General features: G+C 48.8%; 1 protein-coding gene across 1 annotated transcript; it reads left to right on the top strand.

Annotated features, from left to right (window-relative positions):
• Positions 1-1,143: 1,143 nt before the first annotated feature.
• LOC129715911 (anoctamin-4-like) lies at positions 1,144-10,413 on the top strand (the record flags this gene model as incomplete). Its single annotated transcript, XM_055665797.1, has 4 exons — positions 1,144-2,735; positions 6,572-6,706; positions 7,789-7,889; positions 10,356-10,413. Coding segments are annotated over exons 1-4 (329 nt in total), but the record flags the coding sequence as incomplete, so codon positions are not given.
• Positions 10,414-12,014: the final 1,601 nt, after the last annotated feature.

Raw genomic sequence — 12,014 nt, 5'->3', positions numbered from 1 at the left:
TTGGGAACATTTTTCCAGCATCTAATTGAATTGAATTGAATTTCCTTTATTGTCATTCAGACCTTACGGTCTGAACGAAATTTCGTGCCTGCAGTCATACATACAATGATACAATAATGAACAACAATAAACACAAATTAACATCCACCACAGTGAGTCCTCCAAACACCTCCTCACTGTGGTGGAGGCAAAAAAATCTTAGGGCTGCAGTCTCTTCCCTCTTCTCCCTCTGCGCTGAGGCAATTCCCCACCGGGCGATGGTATAAACAGTCCCGCAGCTCACCGAACCCCGCGAACGGGCCGGTTCAAACACTGCGGCCCGGGGTGGTCGAAGCCGCCGCACCTCCAGTCCAGCACACGCAGCCGCCGGCCCGCGGCTGAACCCGGCTGAACCCAGGACTCTGGACACCGCCGCCAGAACGTCGCCCCAGCCACCGGAGCACCGTCCCAGCCCCCGGACCGGATCGCCCTCACGTGAGTACCGTTCCACCCTCGGGCTGGGCCACTCCGACGGGAGTGCCGTTCCACCCTCAGGCTGGGCCACTCCGACGGGAGTGCCGTTCCTCCCTCAGGCTGGGCCACTCCGACGGGAGTGCCGTTCCTCCCTCAGGCTGGGCCACTCCGACGGGAGTGCCGTTCCTCCCTCAGGCTGGGCCACTCCGACGGGAGTGCCGTTCCTCCCTCAGGCTGGGCCACTCCGACGGGAGTGCCGTTCCTCCCTCGGGCTGGGCCACTCCGACGGGAGTGCCGTTGGGCTGGGCCATTCCAGCCCCTCACCATGCCGCTCTCACGGGAGCACCGTTCCATCCCGGGCTGGGCCGGGAGCGAGCCCAGGACGAGTCCTGTCAGCTGCCTCCAGAGTCCCGAGGTCGCCGGCTCCGCTAGGCCTCAGCATAGACGGAGGCAAAGAAGGGGGATTCGACAAAAAGGTCGTATTCCCCCGAAGGGAGTGACAGCAGCCCCCGTTTCACCCCCCCCCCCCCTCCCCACATAAACACAGCCTAAAAACCAAAAACATAACTAGACAAAAACGAAAAAAAAACAATACAAAAAAGTAAAAACCAACGGACTGCAGGCGAGCCGCTGCTGCCAGGGCAGCGCCGCCACTTCCGGAAATCTTCGCCGCCACTTCCGGACAGCATCTAGCTTGTCCAGTCCTTTTATAATTTTATATGTTTCTATAAGATCCCCTCCTCCTACTTCTAAACTCCAGTGAATACAAGCCTAGTCTTTTCAATCTTTCCTCATATGACAGTCCCGCCATCCCAGGGATCAAACTCGTGAACCTACGCTGTTAAGAACTAATCTTCTCCTCAAGAATTGTAAATCTGTTTTTGTACATTTCCCTTAATCCTCAGGCCATTTTTTTGAGGTATTCATCTAAAAATATTTCTTCTTTGTGAACTGTACCTAATTTTTCCTTCGTCCTGTTCACACTAGTTCTATGTTATCCCACTTTCTCACCCACTCCCTTCACACAAGGGGAAATCCACTGCAGACCTGCACGTCTTTGGGATGTGGGAGGAAACCGGTGGGCCGAAGAGCCTGTTTCCTCGCTGTATCTCTAAACTAAACACTTTGCGACTTAGACCAGTCTGAAGAAGAGTCTCGACCCATTCCTTCTCTCCAGAGATGCTGCCTGTCCCGCTGAGTTACTCCAGATTTTTGTGTCTATCTTTGTTTTAAACCCAGCATCTTATGAAACAGATAAGATTGTTAAGGGTTTGGACACACTGGAGGCAGGAAACATGTTCCCGATGTTGGGGGGGGGGGTCCAGAACCAGGGGCCACAGTTTAAGAATAAGGGGTTAGCCATTTAGAACGGAGACAAGGAAACACTTTTTCTCACAGAGAGTTGTGAGTCTGTGGAATTCTCTGCCTCAGAGGACGGTGGAGGCAGGTTTTCTGGATACTTTCAAGAGAGAGCTGGATAGGGCTCTTAAAGATAGTAGAGACAGGGGATATTGGGAGAAGGCAGGAACGGGGTACTGATTGTGGATGATCAGCCATGATCACATTGAATGGCGGTGCTGGCTCAAAGGGCCGAATGGCCTACTCCTGAACCTATTGTCTATTGTCTATTGCAGTTCCTTCCTGCGCACGTTGTGATTTCTTTCTGTGTTTACGTGGCGTTTCCAAGGTGAGGTGCGGCACTAGAGTGCGATGTGTGTTAGATTAGATTAGATTAAATTCAACTTTATTGTCATTGCACAAATACAAGTACAGGTACAACAAAATGCAGTTGAGCATCCAATCAGAGTGCAAAGTAGCAAAATGCTGATTAAAACAATACATACAAATGAGGATATATTGATCTATGTACACAGGCATATACATATATACAGATAAAAGATTGACGTGCTATATTCAGGTGAATAGAGCTTAACTGTAAATTATATAAACTATAAATAATACTGATGAGAAGGGGGCGGGGGTGTGAGTTCAGCAGGGTGATGGTGTTTTGGAAGAAGCTGTTCCTTAGCCTGCTGGTGCGAGACCTGAGGCTCTCTGATGGGAGGAGGGCAAACAGTCCATGGTTGGGGTGTGAGGGGTCCTTGATGATTTTGGGTGAATTCTCTGCGCTGGGTATTAACGCACGCTTTGTCTGACCAGGGAAGCTACAAGAGCCGGCATGACATCATCACGCATGGCGCTCTCAATCACAGGCACTTGCTGTACGAGCGATGGGCCAGGTGGGGCATGTGGTACAAGTATGGTACACTGGACCTCATCAGGTAAGCGAGCCGCCTTTCAATAACTTGCCACGCTACGTTTAACTGCCGTACATTCCAAAACAGCTTGTCACGGATAGACACACGATGCTAGAGTCGCTGCTTCACAGTGCCGGAGACCCGGGTTCCATCCCGACTACGGGCGCTGTCTGTACGGTGTTTGTACCTTCTCCCTGCACCCTGCGTGGGTTTGCTCCAGTTTCCTCCCACACTCCAAAGACGTTCGGGTTTGTAGGCTAATTGGCTTTGGTTAAATTGTCAATAGTGTGTGTAGGAGAGTGTTAGTGTGCGGGGATCGCTGATCAGTGCGGACTCGATGGGCCGAAGGGCCTGTTTCTGCGCTGTATCTCTAAACTAAACTGAACTAACTCAGCGGGTCTGGTAACATATCTGGTGGACATGGAAAGACAAGGTTTTGGGTCGGGGCCTTCTAGATCCTGACCGCTGTGTCATTGGAGAACTTCGAATGTGTAGAACGTGAACATAAACTGCGTAGAAACGAGGAACTGCTGATGCTGGATTACAACACAAAGACATAAAGTGCTGGAGTAACTCAGCGGGTCAGGCAGCATCTGTGGAGAACATGGATAGGTGACGTTTCACAGAGTGCTGGAGTAACTCAGCGGGTCAGGCAGCATCTGTGGAGAACATGGATAGGTGACGTTTCACAGAGTGCTGGAGTAACTCAGCGGGTCAGGCAGCATCTGTGGAGAACATGGATAGGTGACGTTTCACAGAGTGCTGGAGTAACTCAGCGGGTCAGGCAGCATCTGTGGAGAACATGGATAGGTGACGTTTCACAGAGTGCTGGAGTAACTCAGCGGGTCAGGCAGCATCTGTGGAGAACATGGATAGGTGACGTTTCACAGAGTGCTGGAGTAACTCAGGATCAGGCAGCATCTGTGGAGAACATGGATAGGTGACGTTTCACAGAGTGCTGGAGTAACTCAGCGGGTCAGGCAGCATCTGTGGAGAACATGGATAGGTGACGTTTCACAGAATGCTGGAGTAACTCAGCGGGTCAGGCAGCATCTGTGGAGAACATGGATAGGTGACGTTTCACAGAATGCTGGAGTAACTCAGCGGGTCAGGCAGCATGACATGCAAAAAAGGAATGATGATAAAGGAAACAGGCCATAGGTAGCTGGTTTGTTGGGTGAGAACAAGAAGCTGGTGTAACTTGGGTGGGGAGCGATAGAGAGAGAAGGAATGCTGGGGTTACTTGAAGTGAGAGAAATCAGGATCGAACCGTCCACATTCTACAAATACAGGATACTCCAGCACTTTTTATTTCATGCTCAAGACTGCAGCATCTGCAGTTCCTTGTGTCGAGAGACACAGGAATGTTTGGGGAAAGGACTGTTCCCATTGAGTGAAAGGCGCATGGAATGCACGCAAAATATGCACTTGAAAACCTTTTTGTTGCTTGCTGTCCAGTCAGACAATCGAGTCATCAACAGTGTACAGATACATGATAGAGGGAATAACGTTTAGTGCAAGGTAAAGTCCAGCAAAGTCCGATTAAATATAGTTGTAAATAAAGTAATACTTTATTGTCACTTCTACTTGGTTCAGTAACATTCTTCACGTCTTGAAGAGGGGCCCAACCCAAAAATTCACCTGCCCATGTTCTCCAGAGATCTGCCTGACCCGCTGAGTTACTCCAGCACTCTGTGTCGTACTTAAGGTTCCAGCACGTGGATACAGTTTGTCATTGATATCATGGTACTGATATTACTCATAATTATGAGCTTGGATGTGGTACTCATCAAGAAGGCTTTGCATGTGATCTATTACATGCTCATTATATAAACCCTCAGGGCTAATACCATGTGATGTGTTTATCCACCGACAATTAATAATAATAATAATAATAATGAATAATTTATTAATCCCCTTATTCAGGGGAAATTCAGATGTCCTTGCAGCACACTAATAAAAATACAACATAGCATTCAAGAAGTTTAACATTAAAACATAAAAACATCCCCCCACAATGGTTCCCACAAGGCACAAAGTCCAGTCCCCATCCTCTTGTCCACCCAGAGTCGGGCCTATTGAGGCCTCCACAGTCGCCGTTACGGGGCCCAATGTTCCCGGCCGTTCTCGCCGGGTGATGGTACTCCGGCATCGGGAGAACCCTCAGCGGCTTGGGGTGCCAGGTACCAGGCGCCTTCTTCTTACCGGAGACCGCGGCTTCCAAGCCAACAGACCTCGCTGGACGGAGCTTCACACACTGGCGATCTCGGCGGATGTAAAGTTCAGCGCCGCAGCTGGCCGCTCCACAGAACCGCGGCTCCACGATGTTTTTATTGGCGGTCCCAGCATACTGGAGTTCCAGCGCGGTGACTCAGGCAAGGCAAGGCATCGCCCGCTCCGCGATAGCGCTCCAGCGCTGTGCCGCAGCCAAAGCCGAGGTTCTGGCCAGGTCTCCTCAGGAAACGTCGCTCCAGGACCCGCTGGTAGGCCGCGAGGACAGGTCGAAGGTGCTGCTCGGAGGAAGGTAGCCTCACCGACCAGGTAGGGACTTGAAAAAGCAGTTTCCCCCTTCACCCCTCACCACCCCCCACACATAAAAAGATTAGACCCCCCAACTACACACTTTAACGTACTAGAAATAATAAAAAATAAGTGAAAAAAATGGACAGCTGCAGGACTGGCAGCCGTACAAGACAGTGCCCCCACTCGAAATTATATTGAGGCTTGTTACTCCTGTTTTCACTTGTACTGAGCTGGTGATACAGTTCCTTCTTACGCTTTCAGGCTTTGAGATTGATGTGATTTAATCTATTCCCCTTGAAGTTACTTGTACCAAATGCCCCACCTGGCCCATCGCTCGTACAGCAAGTGCCTGTGATCATAGTTTAGTTTATTGTCAAGTGTAGCGAGGTACAGTGAAAAGCTTTTTGTTGCGTGTTGTCCAGTCAGTGGAAAGACCATAAAAGATCACAATCGAGCCGCCCACAGTGCACAGATACTAGATAAAGGGATTAATATTGAATAAAAGATAAAGTCCAGTAACGGCTGATAAACGATAGTCCAACAGTCTCCAGTGAGGTAGATGGGAGGTCAGCACCGCTCTCCGGTTGGTGAGAGGACGGTTCAGTTGCCTGATAACAACCGGGAGGAAACTGTCCCTGAATCTGGACGTGTGCGTTTGTTCTCACACTTCTGTACCTCTTGCCCGATGGGAGAGGGGAGAAAAGGGAGTGACCGGGGGTGAGACTGGTCCTTGATGATGCTGCGACCTTCATGAGGCAGCGTGAGGTGTAGATGGAGGCAATGGAAGGGAGGTTGGTGTGCGTGATGGTCTGGGCTGCGTCCACAATTCTCCGTGAAATGTCTTGCACACTTTTAAATTACGAGCTTGAACGGGTGAGGAGAAAGTGACATTTCTGGTCAACAGGTGAGGTGACATATAAGGTCATAAGTGATAAGAGTTGAATTAGGCCATTCGGCCCATCAAGTCTAGTCCGCCATTCAATCATGGCTGATCTATCTCCCTCCTAACCACATTCTCCTGCCTTCTCCCCATAACCTCAGTACTAATCAGAAATCTATCTATCTCTGCCTTCAAAATATCCACAGACTTGGCCTCCACAGCCTTCTGTAGCAAAGAATTCCACAGATTTGTCACCCTCTGTGTTGCTTTTGCACTGTTACATTTTTATTAATTAATTGAACTTTTATTTTTGGTTTGGTTATGATACTATCAAGCGAGCCTTGTGTTTCCACACCTGTCAGGCTGCTGCAGCAGCAGGTGAGAATGTCATCGCTCTGCCTTGGTGCATATGTGACAATAAAATACTCTTGTCTCTCTTGTGTCCCACTCTGTGCAGACGGTACTTTGGAGAGAAGATCGGCCTGTATTTCGCCTGGTTGTGTTGGTACACTGGGATGCTAATCCCCGCTGCCCTCGTTGGGGTTCTGGTATTTCCGTATGGACTACTTACATCTGACCACAGTCAAGTCAGGTAGGCCCATGTTGCAGTTCATCAGCTTCGCCAGTTATAGCAGTCGAATCATACGACATTGGGCCCATCGAGCCTACTCTGCCATTCAATCATGGCTGATCTATCTCTCCCTTGAAAAAACCCCACTCTCCTGACTTCTCCTCATAACCTCTGACACCCGTTCTAAAGATAGCGGAGTCAGGCGATATGGGGAGAAGGCAGGAACGGGGTACTGATTGGGGATGATCAGCCATGATCACATTGAATGGCAGTGCTGGCTCGAAGGGCCGAATGGCCTACTCCTGCACCTATTGTCTATTGTCTAATCAAGCATTTGTCTATCTCTGCCTTAAAAATATCCACTGACTTGGCCTCCACAGCCCTCTATGGCAATGTGTTCCACAGATTAATTACCCTCTGACTAAAGTTCCTCCTCGCCTTTCTAAATGAGCGCACTTTATTTCTGATGCTGTGACCTATGGTCCTAGACTCTCCCACCAGTGGAAACATCCTCTCTACATCCACTCTATCCAGGCCTTTCATTGTTCTGCAAGTTTCAATGAGGTCCCCCCCTCGTTCTTCTAAACTCCAGCGAGTACAGGCCCAGCGCTGTCAGAGGCTTCCCAAGAACTAATTCATACCTAAGATAGGCACAAAATACTGGAGTAACCCCGCGGGACAGGCAGCATCTCTGGAGAGAAGGAATGGGTGACGTTTCGGGCGAGGCGCTGCTGCTGCTGCTGCACTCCATGGGCTGCACTACATCGGGACGGGTGAGGCAGGGCCGGACGCAGCACTCCTACCCAACCCAAGTCCCCTCGACCCGAGTAGTGGCAGTCAAATACGGGACAAGGGTGATCCCGTACGGGACAAACCAATGTAGCCCAATATACGGGATGTCCCGGCTAATACGGGACAGTTGGCATCCCTACATGACCTATACCCGGTTGAAACGCGGCCTAACGTTCTGCCTTGGATGGTTATTGAGGAGTGAATGGGCACATAAATCACAAAGCTGAGATGGAGGTTTGGGAATTGTTGGGACCTTCATCACGTTGTGCATCGAACGTTCTCCTGATGCTTATTTTATCTTCTCTTTCCAGCAAGGAGATCTGTGACGCCAATGATACCCTCATGTGTCCAATGTGCGAACGCAACTGTTCTTACTGGATGCTGAGTGAAAGCTGTGCCTACGCAAATGATAGTACCTGCCTCAACTACAGGATAACGGGAATCATGTTTACTGCAAGATAAAGTCCAGTAAAGTCCGATTAAAGATAGTGCGAGGGTCTCCAGTGAGGTAGATAGTAGCTCAGAAGAGGGAGTGGCCAGGGTGAGACTGGTCCTTGATGATGCCGCTGGCCTTTGCTGTTTGCCTTGGACTCTATTTGATAACAGCTGGGACGAAACTCCCTCTTCTCCCCTCCTCCATCAGGCAAAAGGTACAGAAATGTGTAAACGCACGCCTCCAGATTCAGGGACAGTTTCTTCCCAGCTGTTATCAGGCAACTGAACCATCCTACCACAACCAGAGAGCAGTGCTGAACTACTATCTACCTCATTGGTGACTCTCAGACTATCCTTGATCAGACTTTACTGGCTTTACCTTGCACTGAACGTCATTCCCTTATGTATGTGTACAGTGTGGACGGCACGATTGTAATCATGTATTGTCTTTCCGTTGACTGGTTAGCACGCAACAAAAGCTTTTCACTGTACCTCGGTACACGTGACAATAAACTCAACTGAAACTGAAAATGTCCCTGAATCTGGAGGTGTGTGTTTTCACACTTCTGTCCCACATGCCCTGATGGGAGAGGGGAGAAGAGGGAGTGACCGGGGTGCAATTGGTCCTCGATTATGCTGCTGGCCTTTGCTGGCAACCTTGGATACCCTTTGATAACAGCTGGCAAGAAATTGCCCCTGAATCTGGAGGTGTGCCTTTTCAGAAGTGGTTTGTAAGTTGCTGCAATCATTCATATTTCTGGGCCCTATTGTGGGTGAAGGAAGTCGAGTCACGTGAGAGTGGTAAAGTGGTTGAACGTGTGGATGTTAAATAATTTAGCGCTGCAGTGGGGAATACCACTCAGCTGGCACATGGACTGTAGGCAGGAAAAGCTCGGCCGATGTCTCTGTTATTTCACTGACTCATAGCTGCTCAATTGTTCCCTGACCCTCCCAATCTTTGCTCATCCCCAATCCTTTCCACGCGTCACTTTCGAAACATAGAAACATGGAAAAATAGGTGCAGGAGTAGGCCATTCAGCCCTTCGAACCAGCACCGCCATTCAATATGATCATGGCTGATCATCTAAAATTAGTACCCTGTTCCTGTCTTTTCCCCATATCCGCTGATTCCGTTAGCCCTAAGAGCTAAATCTAACTGCCTCAGAGGGCGGTGGAGGCCAGTTCTCTGGATACTTTCAAGAGTGAGCTAGATAGGGCTCTTAAAGATAGCGGAGTCAGGGGATATGGGGAGAAGGCAGGAACGGGGTACTGATTGGGGATGATCAGCCATGATCACGTTGAATGATGGTGCTGGCTCGAAGGGCCAAATGGCCTACTCCTGCACCTATTGCCTATTGTCTAACTCTCTAGAAAACAATCAGTGAATTGGCCTCCACTGCCTTCTGTGGCAGAGAATTCCACAGATTCACAACTCTCTGGGTGAAAAGGTTTTTCTTATCTGAGTCCTAAATGGCCGACCCTTTATTTTTAAACTGTGTGACCCCTGGTTCTGAACTCCCCCAACATGGGGAACATTTTTCCTGCATATAGCCTGTCCAATCTTTTAAGAATTTTATATGTTTCTATAAGATTTTCCTCTCATCCTTCTAAATTCCAGTGAATATAAGCCCAGTCGACCCACTCTTTCATCATATGTCAGTCCCACCATCCCGGGAATTAACCTGGTGAACCTACGCTGCACTCCCTCATGTTTTATTTTTCAGATACATTGTGTTTTTATGACTGTCGGCAGATCAATTTCCCTCCTGGGATAAAGTTCTATCGCATTGTATCGTACATCCTAAAGTAAAGGCATTTAATCCCAGTTTGGGTTTAAATGTATGAATCATACTTAGAATAGTTACGTCAAGAGTCAATTGTGTTTTATTGCCATAGTTTTTAGTTTAGTTTAGAGATACAGCGTGGACACAGGCCCTTCGGCCCACCGACTCCACGCCGACCAGCGATCCCCGTCCACTAACACTATCCTACACACACCAGTGACAATTTACATGTACGGCAAGCCGATTAACTTACAAACTTGCACGTCTTTGCAGTTGGGAGGAAACCGAAAATCTCGGGAAAAACCCACGCAGGTCACGGGGAGAACGTACAAACTCCGTACAGACAGCAGCTGTAGCCGGGATCGAACCCGGGTCTCTGGCGCTGTGAGGCAGCAGCTCTATCGCTGATTTCGTTTAGCTCATTCATGTAATCTGCACCGAGGTACAGTCAATAGCTTTTGTTTGCGTGCTGTCCAGTCAAATAGAATACTGTACGTGACAGCACCTGTAGTCGGGATCGAACCTGGCTCGATTATCATTACGCTGGCTGGTTAGCACGCTTTTCACTGTATTGCAGTACACGTGACAATTGCCTAACTAACTATCTATCTAACTAACTAACTAACTAACTAACTAATATCTCCTGTTGTGTTGGGCAGGTTTGCAGGGCGGCCTGGAGCCTATGCCAAGCTGTTTCACCGATGGAGACTGGAAGAGGTAAAGCAACGATCATTTCTATCGCTATTTGGCTCACTGTTGTTATAATAACACATGCAAGTTTATTTTCACAGGATCAAAAGATCATAAGTGATGGGAGTAGAATTATGCCCCTGTCCCACTTAGGAAACCTGAACGGAAACCTCGGGAGACTTTGCGCCCCACCCAAGGTTTCCGGGGGTTGCAGGTGGTTGCCAGAGGTTGCAGGTAGTGGAGACTGACAAAAACCTCCAGGAACCACCAGGAACCGCATGGAAACCTTGGGTGGGGCGCAAAGTCTCCAGAGGTTTCCGTTCAGGTTTCCTAAGTGGGACATGGGCATAAGGCCCAATGGCCCATCAAGTCTACTCCACCATTCAATCATGGCTGATCTATCTCTCCCTCCTAACCCCATTCTCCTGCCTTCTCCCCGTAACCCCTGTCACCCGTACTAATCAAAAATCTATCCATCTTTGCCTAAAATATAGCCACTGACTTCAAGATTCAAGAGAATTTATTGTCATGTGTCTGAGATAGGACAATGAAATTCTTGCTTTGACTTGGCCTCCACAGCTTTCTATGGCAGACAATTCCACAGATTCACCACCCTCAAAAGAAATTCCTCCTCATCTCCTTCCGAAAAGAACGTCAATAGACTATAGGTGCAGGAGTAGGCCATTCGGCCCTTCCAGCCAGCACCGCCATTCAATGTGATCATGACTGATCATCCCCAATCTGTACCCCGTTCCTGCCTTCTCCCCATATCTCCTGACTCCTCTATCTTTAAGAGCCCTATCTAGCTCTCTCTTGAAAGTATCCAGAGAACCCGCCCTCAGAGGCCTTGAATTCTGAGGCTATGACCTCTAGTTCTAGACTTTCCCACAGGTGGCAACATCCTCTCCGTATCCAATCCACCCAAGCCTTGCACTATTCTTTTATTTTAGTTGACATTTTTGATTGATTGCTAAGGCACAGCATTAGAACTAGACCATTCGGCCCACCGAGCCCATGCTGTCCATCGATCACCTGTTTACACTAGTTCCGTGTGTAGGAACGAACTGCAGATGCTGGTTTAGACGGAAGATAGACACAAAATGCTGGTGTAACTCAGCGGGACAGGCAGCATCTCAGGAAAAAGGAATGGGTGACGTTTCGGGTCGAGACCCTTCTTCAGACTGAGTGTCAGGGAGGAGGGAAACAAGAGATATTGATGGTAAATAGAACAAATAAATGAAACCTATGTAAAATGCACCAATGATCAAGAAAGTTTGAGCCCACAAAGGTCCATTGGTGTCTGTGGGGTAGGTGAAACTCAACAGGGCGACAGTCAAACTAGTATTTTCTCATCCAATCCCTACACACTACTCACCACATGCCAAAGACGTGCAGGTTTGAAGGTTAATCGACACTCTGTAAGTTGCCCCTGGTGAGTTGGGAATGGATCAGAAGGTGGGATAATATAGAACAATTTGAACACGTGATCGATGGCCAGCGTGGACTTGGTGGGCCGAAGGGCCTCTTTCCATGCTGTCTCTATCAATCAATTAAATTAAGTTGTTGGGGGGGTGTGTTTTGGTGGACAGTACTTACCTACATCTGCAGAAAAAGACACAGAGTGCTGG

The sequence above is a fragment of the Leucoraja erinacea genome, unplaced genomic scaffold, assembly GCF_028641065.1.
Source record: "Leucoraja erinacea ecotype New England unplaced genomic scaffold, Leri_hhj_1 Leri_1509S, whole genome shotgun sequence".
In the NCBI taxonomy this organism is placed as follows: Eukaryota; Metazoa; Chordata; class Chondrichthyes; order Rajiformes; family Rajidae; genus Leucoraja; species Leucoraja erinaceus.
The sequence above is the reverse complement of the archived record's forward strand: the minus strand, read 5'-3'. Positions and strand labels throughout refer to the sequence as shown.